At 23.8% G+C, this 20517-nt stretch overlaps 2 protein-coding genes across 2 annotated transcripts; both read left to right on the forward strand.

Moving 5' to 3' along the window:
- Positions 1 to 970: 970 nt before the first annotated feature.
- LOC132927528 (uncharacterized) lies at positions 971 to 13134 on the forward strand. The gene is made up of 15 exons (XM_060992072.1): positions 971 to 1179; positions 1253 to 1400; positions 1517 to 1690; positions 4501 to 4691; positions 4968 to 5057; positions 5489 to 5596; positions 6143 to 6235; positions 7415 to 7504; positions 8264 to 8434; positions 8933 to 9172; positions 9327 to 9551; positions 10428 to 10661; positions 10910 to 11014; positions 12554 to 12750; positions 12937 to 13134. The coding sequence occupies exons 3-15, from the start codon at positions 1597 to 1599 to the stop codon at positions 12956 to 12958; spliced, it is 1860 nt and encodes a 619-aa protein (XP_060848055.1). The 5' UTR covers positions 971 to 1179; positions 1253 to 1400; positions 1517 to 1596; the 3' UTR covers positions 12959 to 13134.
- A 2776-nt stretch (positions 13135 to 15910) lies between these two features.
- On the forward strand, positions 15911 to 19859 carry LOC132927310 (neuronal membrane glycoprotein M6-a). The gene is made up of 7 exons (XM_060991821.1): positions 15911 to 16121; positions 17072 to 17224; positions 17628 to 17787; positions 18434 to 18593; positions 18664 to 18814; positions 18906 to 19054; positions 19422 to 19859. The coding sequence occupies exons 2-7, from the start codon at positions 17083 to 17085 to the stop codon at positions 19545 to 19547; spliced, it is 888 nt and encodes a 295-aa protein (XP_060847804.1). The 5' UTR covers positions 15911 to 16121; positions 17072 to 17082; the 3' UTR covers positions 19548 to 19859.
- The last annotated feature ends 658 nt before the right edge of the window (positions 19860 to 20517 follow it).

Here is a 20517-nt window from a genome sequence, read left to right on the forward strand (position 1 = left end):
TGTAAAAAATAATATGTCGTTCGTTTTTTAATACATAAGCACCTATAATTATATGATTCAATAATATTTTTTTTCTGCTCTGTTTCGGATTTGCTTGATGAAATTATGGCAACCCTAAATACAATTTCATATTTTACATAAATCAGTTGACATTTGATGACAATATTGTTACATCCAAACTCGTCGACGTAGAATGAATACGTGATTTCTTTAATGAAGAAAAATCTTTATTTAACGTAAACTTAGAATACAAAAATACAATACCTATGTGAGACACAAGCTAGCTGGTGAGCGATACGGCCTGGCTCAGTGCCTGAATGTTTCAAATATTCCTAATTCTAACTGTCTGCTCAGCTCTTGCAACAGTCTCTCTTATTATTTATGATCGAATCGTAAAGAGTGGTAGTCGTGACTCGTGACGACTCTATATACTGACTCAAGGGGGGTCTCGTAACATGATTTAGTGCCTATGCGCTTGTCGATTCGTATCCTTATTCGCAAGACATGGGGTTTCGATTTTTCCAAGAAGAAACGTGTGAATATATTTTAATGGTTGAATACTTGAATTAAATATAATAAAGTGTTCTTCGTCCTGACCTAAACATGCTCGTGTTTCATTAATTATTTGATAGAAACGCATCGCTACACCATACGATATAATATATGTGTGTTGTATCATTTGATATATATATGTATATAAATCATAAGGTTCGTACACTATATTTACATTGCTTGTACAAGAATACGCCGCAACATCATTCAAAAGTACACACACGAGATACGACAATAACAGTGAATAATATATTATATTATTATTATTATTTTTATTCTAACATGGTGGTAACTTTTTGTTTTTGACGGTCGGCGGGTGATGTGTGCGCAGACCCGAACCAAAAGTGGATGTTTACAACCATGTTGTCGAATGTTGATATCGCGCGTTCGCGTTGTTTTATTTTTAAACACTACACAAGTCGACGCGCACTACTACTACTACAATAACACCCATAGAGTTAACTGTACACACACGAACACGACTATACATATTATTATTAATCTAACGGAAAATAATTATATTATTCGATATTGTTTTCTATGACGTAACCTAGTGATACACTGATACAGAACGGCAGAACGCATGCTTTTGAGTTTTCAACTTGTGTGGACTGAAGTTTTTCAAATGTCAGTATTTAACTGTTAAACTATTAAATAAATATAATAAATTTTATAGTTTATAAGTAAAATATTTTTATAGGTGATCTCTAAGGAAGCAGTCCGCGTCCATTAACCACGTTATATTATTGAACGGTGAATGCTGATCATTGTAACTTTTTTTAATTATAGTTCGAGTGTGATTATAAGTTTATAACGTTGTTTTTAAATAATAAATATCGTCATTTATCGTGAGTATTTTAATACTGATGGTACTACTAAAGTAACTTCGGTAACCTAATGTATAAGTAAATAACGAATTAGGTACGTTTTAATCGTTAATTGGTGGTTCTTCATTATGTTTTAGTGTATTTTCTGCTTAAAAATATTAATTAATATATTGAAATTAATTGACGTTAAAGTGTTGTTATTATAACATTTTCTATCATGTCAAATTTAATTGAAATTGATGAGATAATTTCTAATTTAAAAGCCACTATCACATCAAACAAAGGTGGTGTAGAATTAAATTGCATTGAATGTAAGTATTAAATATTGACAGATATAATTAGTATTATAGTAGGTACCTATATTTATACAAGTGTGTACATCATTTTAGCCTCATAATTTAGTGCTTAATTTAATTCTAATTGTATTGAATTTAATATTAGTTTGAATTATAGATGTTCTTTTGTCTTGTGTTTGAATAATTTAATATGTTCAAAAATCTTTAAGGCAACATTTAAATTTTAGATGTATATTTTTAAACTATTAAAAATGATTTTTAATTTATTAAACTTAACCTAATATATAATTAATAACAAGTATCATGAAAAATTTAATGAGCCATCAACTAGCCAAATAATAATATACATATTAATATTATGTTCATGATTTATTAATATGTTGTTACATACTATGTTTTACATTTTTGCCATAGTAATCATTAGACTGAGTATAAATCTTTATTAAGTCGATGCAAATTTTTTTTAATTTTTGGTTAAAAAGTATAAGGAATCTTCTTTTATATTTTCAAACTTTAAGTGATAATATAGAGGATAAAATTAATAATTTTATAAATTACCAAATAATTGGTAACTGTTAATAACTGTTATTTGCTGATGACTCAAAAATTTTTTCTACTATTTATTCTCTATCAGATGCAATAAAATTACAAAATAACTTGAATAAATTTGTTACTTGGAGTCATCAAAATAGTTAATCATTAAATATCAATAAATGTAATGTTATTGCTTTTTCACGCGCAGATAATCCCATTAGTTTTGAATACAAAATTGACAATTGTTCCGTCACAAGTTACCTCAATTAGAGACCTAGGGATTATTATTGATTGCAATTTGTCTTTCACTTTTCATACAAATTCTATAACTAAAAGAGCCTTTAAGATACTTGGTTTTATCATCCGAAATACAATCAATTTTAAAAATATTAATGCATTGAAAACTTTATTTTTTGCGCTTGTTAGATATTATCTTGAGTTTGGTTCGACAGCCTGGTCACTTAATTACATCACTTTTATTGGCCTTATTGAAAATGTACAATATAAATTCTTAAAATTATTAAATTACAAAATAAATGTTCTATTTACTTCAAATAACTCGTGTAATATGTGACTAATTTAATTAGACTTTATATCTTTGAAGGTTGGAAGAAAAGTTGCAGATATTATGTTTATTTATGATTTGTTGAATGGTCATATTTTTTCCCCTGCAGAATTGCTCTCTATGATAGAATTTAATATAACAAATCACCGATTAAGAAATTCAAACTTATTTCATGTACTATTTTATAAAAATAATATAGCTCCACTTCTTTCTTTCCTAGAGCATTAAAACTAGCAAATCTTATTACTGATCATGTAGATTTTTTCTTTATGTCACGTATTGTTTTTAATAGAAATGTATATTTAGCTTTAAATTTAGTTGTAAATTAATTATCATTATTATGTTATTATTAATGTAATGCTGTTTTGTATTACTATTATTCATTTACCACTGTCTAATTATTATTATTTTGTAACTGTATTTTCATTATTATTTTTTGTCTTACTTTTTATTTTTCGTTTTTACTGTAAAATACTTAAAAATGTAAACCTGATACTGCTCACACAAAAGGGTTATTACCCGTTTATCATAAATAAATAAATAATTTCCAAATTTTTGTGATTTCAACGAATTTTGTAAAATGTTGAACTTAAATTTAAACTTAAAAAATAAAATTAAGGAAGGGCAGGAATTAAGGATATAAATCCTTAATTCCCACTATCGATCACTAAAAATTATATTATCAAAAAACAATTTTACATTCTTATAAACTAAATTACTTTCTATAAGTCTATACTAAAACCCATTTGGACTTATGGTTTACAACTGTAGGGCACGGCTATAAAAAAATCAAACCTCAACAAAATCCAAAACTGCCTAAATATCTTACTCCGCAGGATAACTAAAAAAAAATCCATGAATTATAAAAAAATAATGTACGATTACTTCATACAGTTTACAATTTTTATACCCTATCTCAAAAGAGAATAATCAGTCGACCAATCGATTGTTGTACATTTCCGAGCATCTCCCACAAACCAACCTGTCCTTTGAGCGGTCCCCAAATTAAATTTAATAATATTACTAATTTGTAATAAGTAATATTAGTTGTAAATGTTTATATTATGTTGTCATTGGGAATTGTCGGCTAGCAAGGTGGAGGAAATTTGACCTTTTTACTGTCGGGAGTGGTCAGTTGATATGCAAGAAATTTGCTTAATTTCTTATGAGACTGTATAATACAATTAGACAATTTGAAATCTAAATAAATGTAAAAAAAAGTTTATTTAAAATAATCAGAATAACATTATTTTTATGAGATTGTATTTGAAAAATATTATATTATTCAATAAATTATTATGTGACAAATACCAGTATGAGGTAATAAAAATCAATTTCAGTTTTTTGAATTGAAAACTGCTATGATAATCTCAAAGCATACTTTTGTATTTTGAAAAGTTCTTTTGACTTTATTTTAAACAGAGTCTTGTACAAATAAAGATAGGGTTTTATATAATTACTAAAAAAATTAAATAACCTTTTTATTAAATAACTATCATGAATGAAATGCAATTTTAGTTACATATTTACTATTTTATTAATGAATATTGTAGAAAATACAATATCTATATTATTCATAAATATATATTTTCATTTAAATATATAAAAAAGTTACTATTATGGAATATGCATTTGCAATAAGCTATAATAATGATTCATCTTCACCTACATATATACTATATTTTTTTAAACTATAATATTTAAAAATTATATCATTTGATTTCAGCTGATTATTATAATTTAATTGGTGAACATATACCATATCGAAATCTAGGATTCAACTCTATAGAAGAATTTCTTTATTCTCTGAAAAATGTATTCAAAATAAAAAATAAAGGAATCAACATATTTGTACAAGTTGTAAGTGGTGGAAAGACTCAACACTTAGAAAAAATGATAAGCAAACAAAAAACTAAGGTAAAAAAAAAATATACAAATATTTAAAATACTTTTAAGAATAATACAGTTTCATTAAATGTGGTTTTCCTGATATTTCAATTCTTTATTATTAGTCCTAAGTTCTTTTAATTACAAGTGCACAATAAAATTCTCAATGAATCAGTCAATTATACATTTTAAAATTAATGGTAGATTTATTTTTATATCATCATTAATATTGTAAATTACTGAATAGTATATACTTTGTCACTAATAATTTTGTAAATAATTTTTATTGTTGCTTATTTATTTTAGTCTAAACGTAAATCAAAATTAACGTCATCTGCTTGGGTATCACAAAAGAAGTTTAATAATAACTATTATGTCTCCAACAACAATTCCATGGTTAGTTTATTACATATTATTAGTTATACATTTTTTTTTTATAATTTAGATTTTTAATACCTATATAATTTAATTTTTTTTCATGTAATTTATATCCTATGATATTTAAATACAGAGCTAAAATTATTGTATACATTTTAATTGAAAAGTGTTTGTATAAATACCCATTATCTGCTAATGTATTTGAGTAAATATTTTAATGAAGTACTTAGGTACTATAATATTTTTATTTATTTATAATTTGTTTTAGGTATAATATAAATAGCTTATACTTAATTGATTGTTAGTTTAAATTATAGTACTTATTCTTTTTGTTTTTTAATTTCTTATTTGTATAATAATTAAAAGATATATGCACTTTTATTTATAATTTTTTAATTTTTAGTACTTATATTATTAATTATTTGAAATATGTTTATGATTATTTATAGCAATTTAAGTTGAGAAAAAAAAGACAACAGGTCGATAATTTAAAAAAACATACAGCTGATGTAAATCCTGTTAACAAAAATAACTCTAGATGGCCAAAAAAAGATTATGTATGTATTATTGATCAAAATTTATAATTATTTATTATGTATAATATAAATTAAAATTATTAGGTTACCGAAAAGGACATTAAATCTTGTTACGTTAAAATCTATTGATTAGCAGGGTAGTTAATATTCATATGAAATATATTAATCATAAGATGATCTTGATAAATATAAACCTTTTTGAATTAGCAAAGCCTCATATCTTTTATTTGCATACAATTAATTATTTATATAGACTGCTAATACTGTAATTCTAGTTTACAATACTACAACGACCACAATTTTTAATCTATGTATACACAAAAAACCTATGACACTGAAACAATTTTAAAACAATTGGTTAACAGATTATACTTTTTGGATTGGGTTATTAAATGGAGCTTGTTATTTAATCTAGTTTTTTATACTGATGTTATGTAGTAGCAAAGCAAAAATATTTTTTAAGGCTTCAGATTTGCATACCTACTTATTTTTACAACTCAAGATATACAATTTGAATCATTTAAAATACAATTTTTCAACTTAGGATTTAATGTGTATTTATTTCAGGAAAATAAATTATTAAAAAAAAAAGATAAACCAAAAGTATATGCTCAAGACCGATTACAAAAATATAAGAAAAAAGATATTAATCAAATTGAGGTTAGTATAATACATTTTTTTTTAAATATTATTCAATGCAAGGTATTTTTAAATAAGAAATTTAAATGTCATACACATGTCCAGCTTTCTAGTAGAAGTTGTTGGATGGATAGTATAAATATTTTATGATTTTGATATTTGGGGCTTATTGGAAATTCTTTGAATTTGAACTTATATATTTTTCATATGTATGAAATGTAAAAAAAAGTGGATACTGCTTTGTTGTACAGTAGATGTTAAGTGGGTCAAATAGATGTATTAAATTTGATATATCATTGTATATTTGTATATGAAAAACAATTCTAACCAGAGATAAATATAAATATTTCTTTAAAAAAAGGATAAAAAGAAACTACTTGTGATACAATAACATAAATAATTTAAAAAAATTGACAATATAATATTATCAATTTATTCAAAATATTGTGGGAAAATTGTTTAATATTGTGATTAACACTAAGTTAATACACAAGTATAATTTTGTTGGACAATATTATGATAAGCAAAATATATAATATTATTTTCATAATTATTTAGTTTTAAATTACCGCCCATATTATTTTATCAATAATGGTATACCATACGTCTTACGTTTTGACTACAGATCTATTTTTAACTACATCAATATCTACACATTTTACTGTTTATCAAAATAACACTATATTGTCAATATCCAGAGTTGGACTAGCTCATACAAACGTACCGGGGAAATAATTTTTTAACAGGCCACTGCTCACAGCCTGTACTTCAAAGATGTTAGAACTGAGTAATTTTTCACTCACTTATAACAATATTTTCACTTTTACATTTTAATATGGCCCCCGTACTGCTTATTACCACCCCCAAATAGTCTACTGCTGCAGCCTCCATAGTCTCATTTTCATGGCTGCCTAACAGGAAATATCCTGATGTCCCGGTGGTCTAGTTCAACCTTGTGACAAATTCAATCACTAATTGTGTTTTTTTGACTATTATTTTTTTAAATTTAGTGTACACAGTGTATATTATGGTGATGATAAATTAAAACCTTATGTATAGCCATGAAAGAAATTTACTTGAAAGTATGTGCATAAATTCAAAAATAGGGATCCTGGCATACTTTGTAAATTCATTTATACTCTCCTATACTAATATAATTAGTTATAATAGGTTATAATTATTAATTAATTTTTTTTCTAGAACAATGAATTAAAAAATGAAACTATATCAGAAGAATCATTTCTAGAACTATCAGAAATTTTCACAAAAAAATGCAATATCCGTGATATGGTAAACTAATACGTATTAATTAACACATGCTTATTTATAACAAAATAAAATTATAGTTTAATATTTGTTCTTATAAGTTACCATTTCATTGAACATAAGTTTTGTTTATTGGTTTGAGTTAGAAATTGTAACACAAACTATTACAAAATTATCAATGTTTTAAAATAAATTGATGAGTTTAATAACTTTCAAAGTTTATGTTTTATAAACATAATTAAATAGTTAAAACAGATGATATCAAGTTTAATTTATATGTATTAAGTGGGCGTAGTACCCTCATAATATGTTGTTTCTGTCTTACACGTGTACAACATATCAAATTTTTGTTCACTAGTTTCAATATTGTGCTGTTAGTTTTGATGTTAGAGTGAACTGACCTATTATAAAATTTAAAGGTAAGATTATTACCAAGGGCCCCACATAGCCTTTTATTGATATTAGTATTTTTAAGTAAATTATGATCATTTTAAAATGTGCAGTTTCAAAAAGATAATAACTTAATAAGAATAATATAATCAATAAAAGGCTATGGGGGCCTTGGATAATAATCTTACCTTTAAATTTTATAATATGTCAGTCAGTTCAGTCAATTATCAAAACTGACAGCACAATATTGAAACTGGTGAATGAAAATTTGCTATGTTGTACGTGTGTAAGAAGAAAACTACTCATGTGGGTACTACATCCTCTTAAAATAAATCACCAATTTAATATAAAATGTACAATTTTGAAATCTTATTTGAATTGTTCATCATTAAGGCATGTAATATACCAATACAACCTAAACAATTACCTGAATATAACAATGAACAGACTAACTTGGAAATTAATTATTATACACTTGAAAGTAAATGCAAGAAAATTGTAACCGTGACTGCCGTGTATAGTCCTTCAAACATTTGTGTCGTGCTAGAAGATCATAATACTAATGTAAGTAGATTTATAAATCAGTTTTATTTATTACTAATAATTATATGTTTCAATAATGTAAGTTTACAAACTGTGGGTGTATTATCTTTGTTCTCTGGGAAACCTAATTATTTACTAATAACAACAGGTATGATTCCTAAATTAAAATTACATTTATTATTATTTTGGCTCTTTATTTTCAAAAAAACATAAATAAGTCATTATTTGAAAAATTCAATTTTTCATACAGTATTATTACTTATTATTTATTAGATAATATATTTTGGTATAAACCATTTTAAGTTTGATAATAGGTAAATTACCTCGAATATTAAAGTTAACAGCATAAAATAGATTCTGCTAAACACAAATTTGCTAGAATATATCTATAAATAATATTCATAATATTTTATTGTCTATACATAATAGAAAGTTGTATCTTTTAGCTTTTATTTAATAATAACTTACTAATAACCAAAACAGTGTTATAACATTATTCCATTGTTTGTTATTATTCAGTGCAGTTTACTAGGAATGCAAATAGAATTTAACAGAATGAGAACTCCATTAAATACTACTCCGATCATTGGTTATTATTACGCACTGCATCATCAGAATAAGTGGCATCGTATTGTTGTTGAAAATATTTATTTTGACAACTCAATTGAATGTTTTTTGATTGACACTGGAAAATCAATAATTGTAAATCAACATCAAATTTATTCACTTGATCCAAAATTTGTTCAGATCTCTAGTCAGGTAATTAAATATTAAATATGATGTTAATATTATATTATTAATTCATCTAATAAAATAAACATAAAAAAAAAATTGCACATTTAAAGAGGTCACTTCAAGGACATATTTATTTAAATACTTAATAACATTTGATTCTTAATTTTAATGTTTTCAGGCAATGAAAGCTGTATTAAATAAAATAAAACTATTTGATGAATTTCCATTCATTAAAGAAATTGTAATTGAAAAACTATTGGAAACCAAGTGTATTCTTATTCCAGACAGTGTTATTACAAATCCCCCTACTGTGACTTTATATGATTTGGAAACTATGATGAATATAAATGACATAATAACAAATAGTTTTTATGAAAAAGTAACACCAAAGATTACTTGTGGAGTAAGTTATCATTATTAAATATAAACATATCAAACACCTTGATAACTCTTTAAACGCTTTAGTCTTTATAGTAATATATTAATTCATTAACTATTAATAGCAACTTCTCCTAAGCAAGTCATATCTCAATAAATTTACCTTCAAAATATATTTATTTACAATCATTTTTCTTTATATATGTATTCATCTCCTGTATAATATACTAAATTTTGCTTTATCAGATTGTGTGGATCATTTATGTTATGATTATGAATGCCAAAATATTTAATAACACAATCTTATCTATAATATATATTTATGTAATCCAACAACTATAATAGAGATATAATAATTTATAAATTAAAATCTCATTAATAAAAAAAAAAAAAACTATACTATTCACCATTTCTCAACAATAATATGTAAAATCAAAAATTTGATTATTTTCTACTATGTAACCATTATATAATTATAAAACCTCTCTACTATACCCATATAGAAAATAATAACCTTGTGTAGTTGTTTTTTTTAAGTTAATTAAAAAAAAAAAAAAATATTTTTTTGACATTAGTATCATATTTTATTATTATTTGACTTTAAAAGTGAAAAAAATGTTATGTAGATTTAAATGAATATAACATAATTTGGAGGCAATATTTAGCCAAATCAATATACCATACTTTCGAAAATATTATTCTTAATTTTACTCAAGTATAAAAGTTAAAAATATTGGTTTATTATCCTCTTTTTTCATACATAACTGCCCTAAACTTATCATCTGTTAATATCAGTGAAATATAAGAACTTATTATAAATATAAAAGATAACCGATGGGAGATGTGTCAGTGTGCAAAAATTATTATTCTAAATATAACTTTATTTTTTATTATTTACTAGGATGGATATGATGCTGCAGAAGTTAAATTAATATCAGTTGAAAATGGATACTTTTATGTGCAGTTCAATCAAGATTTAATCAAATCTCTGGAAAAACTATTTTCAACAGATCAATTTTTTGGACCTTGTTTAAAAAATGATAGAGATATTGATTATAAAAATATATATTTGACTTATTATGAAAGAAACATCAAGGGTAGGGTTAAAGTGGAGTTTTTTGTTACTGATAGCAAGGTAATTAATTATAAGCAATTTTATTTTTATTAATTTAATACACAAGATTAGATATTTATTTAAATTTATTATCAGTTTAATACTGTTTGCTTGATTATTTTTAATTCAAAAATTGTCTAATAATTTATGTACATTAAATGTGTTAAATAAATAGAAGAACAGTTTTATAACATAGGCAATAATTTCTACTTGGAAAAATAAAGTAAATATCTGTGAGTTTTAATGTATTTTTGATTTTTAAATTTTAGGTTAAAGTATATTTTATTGACTATGGATGTTTTAAGGTTGTTGAACTAACTACACTTATTAATCTGTCCAAAATTAATGTCAATCTTGTTCGAATTCCAAGTCAAGTAAGTTAAATTTACTTTTAAGCGATTGGTATAGTGTAATAAATCTGTAGCAATTTTAAAGTAAAATTATGAGTAGGGCTCGAAAGTTCTAGCAAATGCATATTTTTCTTGTTACGTCCTAGAACATCCAAAGTAAGATACAAATATGTTTCACACTTCTCTGATGTCATACATGAAATTTTATTTTGCTATTTTTTGCATATTTACGGTTTTTACAGCTATTTTGCTAATTTGGAGTTATAAATGCTGTTTATGGGCATATTTTTAAAAACTAAATTACCTACCAAATAGCCACCTACGAATATGTGAACGAAAACAAATTGTTTTATTTTAAGATAGTAAACATCCAAAATAAACAGCCTTAGACCGTTGTTATCGTTGATTAAATCGGACAATTTTGTTCGTTTCCAATAAATTGTTTATTTTTAAAATCGTGTCAGTTACATCCACAGATATATAAAACAATATATACAATATATTTATATATCTGTAGTCACATCGTACTATCGCACTATTATTGGATTCATTGTATTATCGTGCTGCAGTCTTATTCCTGTCGATACCTACCATCATATTCTATGAAAAACATTAAAAATTTTAAAATTAAATGTATCTTAAATTTCATGTTTAAAAAAATTTGTTGAAAATTTTATTTTGCATTTTTTCCAATTTTTAGTGCTAATTATAACGCTGATAATAATAGTTTTATGTGCATATTTAAGCGCTAAAAATTAATTTTTTTTAGTGCTACAACTTCCGAGCCCTGATTATGAGTATTTTTAAATTTTAGTATTTTACTTACTCATCTCTTGGTTGGTAATTCACTTTTATATTAAAGCTAACTAAGTCATGATTTGCATATTGTCTGTTTATCTGCACCAAAATATATCTTACATCATTTGCACATTTACATATAAAATATTGAAAAAGTACATAATAAGTTTGTTGTACATCACATATTAAAAAAACTTTTAATATTGGTTGAACTTGAAAATTCAATATAAATTTTATAATTTATATATAAAATTAAAAATAAACTGACTTGTTATTACTCATGCACATGCACTAATATACATATATATATATATATATATATATATTGCATTAAAATCTATGTATTGATCTTAGTTACAGTCACCCGAATACTTCAGTTTAATCTTGTTGTAACATATTATTTTTAAATAGAAATACCAAAATCTGCACATTATTTGAAGATTGAATATTATGAGTTTCAAATTTTAAATTAGAATTAAGTAAATAATTAATAGGTGTTCATAATATTTTTCAGTTCTATTGTTAAATAGAAATAACTGATGCCAAATGATATACAATTGTTTAATATAAACTAAATATGTATTATACAAACTATGTATAGAATTTATAATCAATAATATTAAATTTGATTTCAGACATTAGTTGTGAAAAATTGTGAATTTACATGTTGCTATATAATGCATATTATATAATATATATCATGTATAAACACAGTATAGAAATAACTATTGTTTTCATTGAAAATCTGCTTATTTTAATTTTTAGGCTGTTAAAGTAGCACTACATATGTTTCCACCTGAAGATGTAACTAGTAGAACAGTAGAGGAGTTATTTAACATTTTGGGTTATAATACCAATGTTTCAATTTATAAACTTAAAGATTTCAAGGGACAAATTCCATGTGTACAGTTATGGAATATTGCATATCCTGATGCATTTATCAACATTATTTTATATTCAAGGTTAGTAATATAAATAGTATGAATTGTTTGTGATGCATGAGAAATTTATAATCATTTATAGCATATTTTACGATTTATCGAAGACAATTTTGAATTCAATTATAAGTGCAAATATCTACTTCATAATATATTTACAGATTTTAAATAATATTATTTTAATTTTATGATGATTTTGTTATGTTTTAGATTACACAAGTTGAATAATTAAAATAATATTTGTTGTAAAGAAGAAATAATTTTGGATTTAATTTATAGTGAATATTTATTCTAAGCTTAGTAATGTATTTCATAATAAAGTTTTATATGAAATAATATTACATATTTAAAATTTTTATATTTATATTTAAACATGCACAAAATAAAGAGAAGAGCAATACTATTTAAGCCCTTTTTTTGTTTTAGTTCAAATAAAATCTTTTCTTGAATATTATTAAGATAACAAAAAAACTTTACTCTGGTTTGTTTTCTGTATGTTATGATTTGTAATTTCTTTTAAATAATAATAATTAAACAGTGTATAGCATAGCATGGAGAGATGATGAACTACAATATTTACAAGTTCTGGTTTGTATTATGGATTTAAATTTTAATCCTTTGGAATATCCCCCCCCCCCCATTGACTTTTTTTGCTGACTTTTGGAAAACAAATTATTAGATATTAGAGTTGTTATACAATTATTGCATTTGATTATTAGTAATAGGTAATTTCTTATAAATTATATTGTTCTCTTATTCTCTGCCTATTTAATTTTATAATGCAATTTTTTGCAATTTCCCACATTTTTAGATTTTTTTTTAATTTTGTGAGTTTTAATGAACAAAATACTTAACTGTCTTAACTAAACTAAATTTATTATTACATAAATAGATTATTTCACAGCGGTAATTAATTTAGTGTATAAAATCTAAATTCATATGTAACTTATTTTGTTTAATTTAGGAAAAAAAGCTTTCCTAAAAGTAACTTTAAGAATAAATAAATACAAAAAAGAAATGCCAGGTATACCTTTACCTCCGGAATCTATTATTATAAGGGAAACATGGTTAAAAGCTGCATTTTTCTATGCAAATAATTTTGAAAAATTTTTAATTGTGATTAAAAGTTTAAAAAATAATGTTAATCTCTATTAGTGTGGAAAAGCTGAAACAGCTTGTACAAAATAATGCAGACAAATGTGGATTATAGCATTTATACAATTACACTTATCTGAATTATCCATTAATAATGTTATTAACTTGGAAGAATTGAATAGCAAGCTACTTAAAGTATGAATATGTTTAAAAAAAATTGAAGATATTTTAACAAATATTCCTGGTCTGAATGGAAAAAAAGCTAAAGATAAATTTACGTATAAAATTGAAAAACAAATAAAGTATATAAAACTATTAAATCTTACTATGAAGTCATGTCAGGTAAAGCAGATGTTTATTTAAACATGCACCAATAACTAATATAATAGAAGTAGAACTTATTTTTTCTTTGTACAAACATATTTTAAGTAATCAAAGATTTAATTTTAATGAACATAATTTGGAAATATATTTAATTATTAATTTTAATTCAAAAAAGTAATAAAATCATCAATTTTTTTTTTAAAATTAATTTAATTATAATTAAGAATTTAAAGTTTTTTTTTTTATGACTTGCAATTTTACAGCAATTTTTTTGTATAATTATATGATTTTTGTCTGACAGAATGACACATTCTGTATAATAGAATAATAATTGCAACACTACACAGTATTAATAAGTAATACATTTTTGTAAAAATGTTAATTACACTTGATAATATAACTATTTTTAGGTATTTTTAATGTTTAGAATAAAAATATCTAATACATCAAAATCACTTAATACAGTTCAACAAATTGTACACGCAATTTCACTAAATTACTGACAATAGTGCCTTCAATAAAATAAAATAAATTGTAGTCACTGAAATTTAGAATAAACTCTAGAGACCCAGCAGGCGTCATTGCTACAGGTTTTAATATATAGATTGGTATACCGAGATATTAAATAAACTAAAACTAAATAGGTTATGATATTCGGTAAATATTCGAAGGACAGATATAAAAATTAACCAACTAAAGCAAACAAAAAGGTAAATAATTTTATAGACAACTTCATAATATATATCCTCACGCGTGTTAGTCAGGAAAGAGTTGCAGACTGCAGTTACGACTTACCAAAAAAATCCAAATTGTTATGATAAAAGATAAAATATTTAATAACGAAAAGAAACAATTGCTCATACCAAGGTAAAACAAACTATGGAAATGGGGAATCGAGTATTAACAGCAACTATCTTATAAGCATAGACCAGATTATAGTTATGACAAAAATCGAAATAGACCAAATATGAGCTGAATGGAAGCACTGCAGTCAGGGCTTTTTTTCAGTTTAATATAAATCTATAAATATTACAATTGATAAGCCCCCGTCCATTCACACCCGACGCAAAGGAGTACCTAGGACTTATGCAGAAGCAACTGTGGGCAATTCAAATAATTTAAACTCTGAACCTATTTCCAATATTATATCCCAATTTATTACGCAACTTAATTCCCTCTTTACTCCATTGATTTCTCTTTTATCCTCTCTATTAAACACATTACTTTCTAAGAATACCTTATCTCCTTAATTGCAAACTTCGCGAAATCATAAATATCTAAACTGTTGTTATTAAATATTCTGTGATTATGTTACTTTAATCTTAATTGGATACGAAATCATTTTCTACCGTCTATCATTATTTGTATTAATCAGATTTATTATTATCATGTTTAATATTATTAATTTAATTGTATACTGTAATTGTCGAACTATAATAGCTGTAGCTGAAAGTTCTAAATAAAAAAAAAAAAAAAAAAAAAAAAAATATTACAATTTACAATACATAATCATAAATATACAAAAAAAAAACTTTTATTATTATAATTATATCTGCGTGGAGCACCAGGTAGTTGAAACTACAAACAGATAAAAACAACCTGCGCTTATTACAAGTAGTCAGTCCCACTCATCGAGAATCTTAGTTTCAGCAATAATTTACCTCCAAGCCTCTAACAGATTGACTTGTTAAAATGTCGACTTTCACATTGATGATCACCGCCCACCGACTCAGCCAGTCATTTATCGTTTTTTTTGTCTTAACAAAACAATACTTGATAACAGTAAAATGTAAATAGTCGATTTAACAAAACCTAATTTATTGTTTGTTTTTTCAACGTTATTATTTATTTAATACATTTGTAACTTTTACCCTCATTCCATTTTTAGTTTAGTTATAATTGTATTTCAAATTGTTCCATATTCAACGATTTAATCTTTGTTCGGTAGTAGTTATGATGACTTTTGTTTAATTGGGGTAAGTACAAATTATAATACAATAAATTAGTCGGACGCGAATACGAAATAATATTATAGTTTTTATAGGTTTCTAATAAACAGAATCATTGATCAACCTGTTTCGAATAAAAAACCGATTAAAAAATGACAAAGATTTTTTCATAGTCAATTGAGTAGCTAGTATGTAACTACAACTATTTAGGTTATGTGGACATTAATAATTGTTCCTTTATACCTATTTAAATCTTTATCCATTATACTTATATAATATATTTGGAATAGTTGTTCAGCTAAACAAACTGGGGTTCTAGTGTTACTACTTGCAATGAAGGGATCCTAGTATATTAGTTTTTTCCTTATAAACAAAATGTTGGGGTAATGTAAAAGAATTCTAACATATTTTGTGTTTTTATCATGTCAGATGATTATACATTTTTTCAAATTAAAGAAATATAGTATCTAATCGACTAGTTTTAATTTGTTAAGATAAAACAATGCATATGGAAAAAGATTCTGAGTGGATATATCTATGTTACATACTTAGGACCATTTTTACAAGTTACAATCTAGTTAAATGTCCATTAAAGCTTAACCAGACATTGTAAGAATGGCCTTAAGTATATAATAATGTCATTTATTTATATTGCTATTAATTATTGTAATTTATTTTATTCTTAGGAACACGGTATAAACTATACTATGAATAGATAATAGCTTAAATTTAATCTAAATATTATTAAAATTGTGTAAGTCATAGTCATTACATATTTGTATATGTTTTTGTAGTTATCAATCCTTTTAACAATAATAAATTATAAAAATACAATGAATTTTCACTAGAGATTATATGTTAAATTCAATAGTGACATGTTTTATTAATAAAACAAAGATATATTTTTTTTTTGAAATACCCATATTAAGATTTAATTGCTTTTATTAACTAATTTTTTTTCTTGATGATTGTTTTAGCATTTCAAACTATGAATAAGTACAGTTTCCAAAGACCTGAAATGGAAATGCCTTTGCAAAGTTCACATTATAATCCTTCTAGGGAAACTCTTGGACGTTATTCTGAGTATTCGTTACATTCTAGTTACAAGATACGAGCTGGTGATGCAGCATGTAAGTAAATAATTATTACCATAGATTAAGTATACTAGTATATTTAATCTATACTTACTACATTTTAATTTTACAAGGTATTAAAAGGTAAAATTTTAAATATATTTTTAGTACTGAGGTATGATAATTTTAATTATTTTTTTTACTATTATATAAAATATTAATAATATATACGTATTTTTATTAAAATTTATTATTAATAAAATTTTTGTCTTGGCAGAAAGTACTTTTAAGATTTTAAAATTTTAGTTTCTATATTATTCAGTTTTATTATTATTATTAAAGCTTATTTAGGTAGTTTATTAATAAAACAGTTACCCTGAAAATGTCATTAATTTTGTAATTATCGTACTTTATTTTAATAATGTTAATTGAGAATTGTATTATATTTATATATTTTTAGCTACCAACTCAGTGGCATGTACAACACGAATACCATATGCTACTTTAATAGCTGCTCTTTTATGTTGTACTGGTATTGGAATATTTTGTTGTACAATGTATCGTGGTGTAACACTCAGTGCATTGGTGTTAGATCAAGTTTTTCATCTCTATATTGGCTGGTAAATATTTTTACTATTTTTATACATTTTAGGGCTTGGAACTATTAAAAAATAATGATAAATGTACATATTTAAATATATGCACGAAAAGATTTTAAATACACATTATAATATTATGCAATTATATATTTTATAAGATTTTTTTGTAATAATTGTTCAAAAATTGTAATATAAAAAAAAATCTAGAAAATATTCTTTTTACATTTTTGTTTTAAAAATAATTAATATTTTATTCAACTTTTTTCTCTCATTAATATTAAAATTTACTGTTGGTAAATGTACGATTAAAATGATTACTATATCTATGTAAAATGATTTTAAAGTAGTTGTAAAGGGTTTTTTTTTTATTTATTGACAAATTATGTATTAATATGTATACAACTTTAAAATATACAAAATCGCTTAATTTGGTAAAATATGAATTATACATTTTTAAATTTGAGTTGTATGTATTATGAAACTAATTTGTATTAAATTAGATATATTATGCAGCTTCCTAAGAAATATGCTTCTGTTGTAAGTTCCAATCCCTGCTCATAAATGTTTATCTATTTAGTATTTAAAATTATATTTATGATTAATATAAATACAAATAACTTTTAGTATAAATATATTATTTATGATTTTTGTATTATACATTTTTAAGGCTTGAAACTGTAAAAACCGTTTTGGTTTTGATAGCTGCAGGAATGGGAGCTGTAACATTAATGATTATATTTGTCGGATTTCTGGCTACAGGAGCAACACGTCGTCGTGTATATAAGGCATGGAGAAATAGAGTTGGCGGTCGTATATCTTGTGCAGTTGTAAGTATTTAAATGTAATTAAAAATATTAGGCATTATTTTATATTTAATGTAAACAATTTTATTTTTAGTTTATGGGTATTATTTACGTACTCCAATTTTTTTGGATTTTTGTATTTGGTTTACTGATAGTTTCAACATTTATATTAACCGTATTTTGGAAAATGTGTGTTAGCACCCAAGTTCAAGATAATCACCAATGCATTGACTTAACACAATTTAGTAAGTGTACAACTTCTATTAATACTTAAATGCTGTATTCTATCAATTATGTACTTAATTGTTAATATAAAAATAAAATGTTGTGTTTTAGTTTTCCTATTTCCACAGTCGACTCGTGTTGAATATTTGAAGATATGTGAAGTTCGAGAAATAAAGTTCTTCTGCAGAGATTTTGTCGAAAAATCAGAATTTATGTTTATGATGGCTACTTTTGGTGTAATTTTGATACTAATAAGCTTGGTAAAAACTATTTATTTAAGTCTATTTAACAATTTATGTAAAATAATATTGGGCCAGGATTTATTTCCACAAAACTCAAGACATTATATAATTTTTAATGACAATTTTCAAAACTAATATATCATACATCTATACATTGTTTTTAGTAATATTTAAAAATTAAAAGGCTAAGTTAAACTTTCATAAACAAATTGGCCATGTATATTTGATATTTGTCCACAAACTACAATGCATTTATTTGTTATTTTACACTAGGCATAAGTGTTTAAATATAAAAATGATAAATCTATAAAATAATTATTTACTAGTTTTAAAGAGATATTATATCCATTTTATTAATAATTATTAATTACATTATATTTAATAGGTTCATTATCTGATGTGTTTATCTGCTAATTATGCTCATATCAGAGATCATGAAAAGTTTGAAGAACTTCAAGAGTTGCAACTTTTGCAAGACACTGATTTTGCCACTTCAAAAGAAAGGTTTTAGACATTAATTGACTATTTAAAATTTTTAATTGCATACATCATTCCACGATTGTAAAATGTGCTACACTACAGGGTTTCTAAATGTTAATCTTATTGTCTAATTAATCACTGATAATTAAACACTTTATTATTTAAGCTTAAGTTATGTCTCAGATAAAGACAATATTTTTATTTATATTTATTATAAAGAATTTTTATTTTTTAATCATATGATTTTATAATTTGAATCTTACTATATAAATTGGAACTATTTTTAAGTATTATTTTAAATTAATTTTGTATTAATAATCATACTAAAATTTTATTCTTTAAATTTATTTAAAATTGCAACAACCAAAACATAATTTATATTCCTGATTTTGTTTCCTATTTTATTTTTAACTGACTAAATTAAGTCTTGTCGATTTTCTTTTTTCTAGTATTAGTAGTTTTTTGTTCTCTATAATTATAAAATGATAATAAGTATAGAAAACTAAAAAAATATATTATTATTTTTCCAATTTTAAGATTTAGGTTTTGTTAAACAGTTATTTTAATTATGTAAATGGTTATGTGCTTTAAACATTTATAAAATTTGCAAAATATGTATCCAATGAGTGATGACTAATGTCATATTTTAAAATACATTATTTTATATTACTTTTTTATAATATATTTTATTAAGTGTAATAAATGCATTTTTATTTTTAATATATTTTTGCGTATCAAATAAAAAATTTTCATTTTAAAAAAATCTGATAGAAATTATTTGTACACCAATTAATTCAATTTTTCATTTCTTATTTATTGAATAGTATATTTAAGTAAAATATAATATAATTTTAGTATAATATTACTTTTTTTTGATAATTATCTTATTCTTATTTAAGAACTAATATTATCTTAAATTATAAAACATATTGCTTAACAATTTTCTAGTCAAGAAAAAAAAGAAATACTCTTGTTAGAAGATACATTTAATAACTATTTTT

The sequence above is a fragment of the Rhopalosiphum padi genome, chromosome 3 (assembly GCF_020882245.1).
Source record: "Rhopalosiphum padi isolate XX-2018 chromosome 3, ASM2088224v1, whole genome shotgun sequence".
Classification (NCBI taxonomy): domain Eukaryota; kingdom Metazoa; phylum Arthropoda; class Insecta; order Hemiptera; family Aphididae; genus Rhopalosiphum; species Rhopalosiphum padi.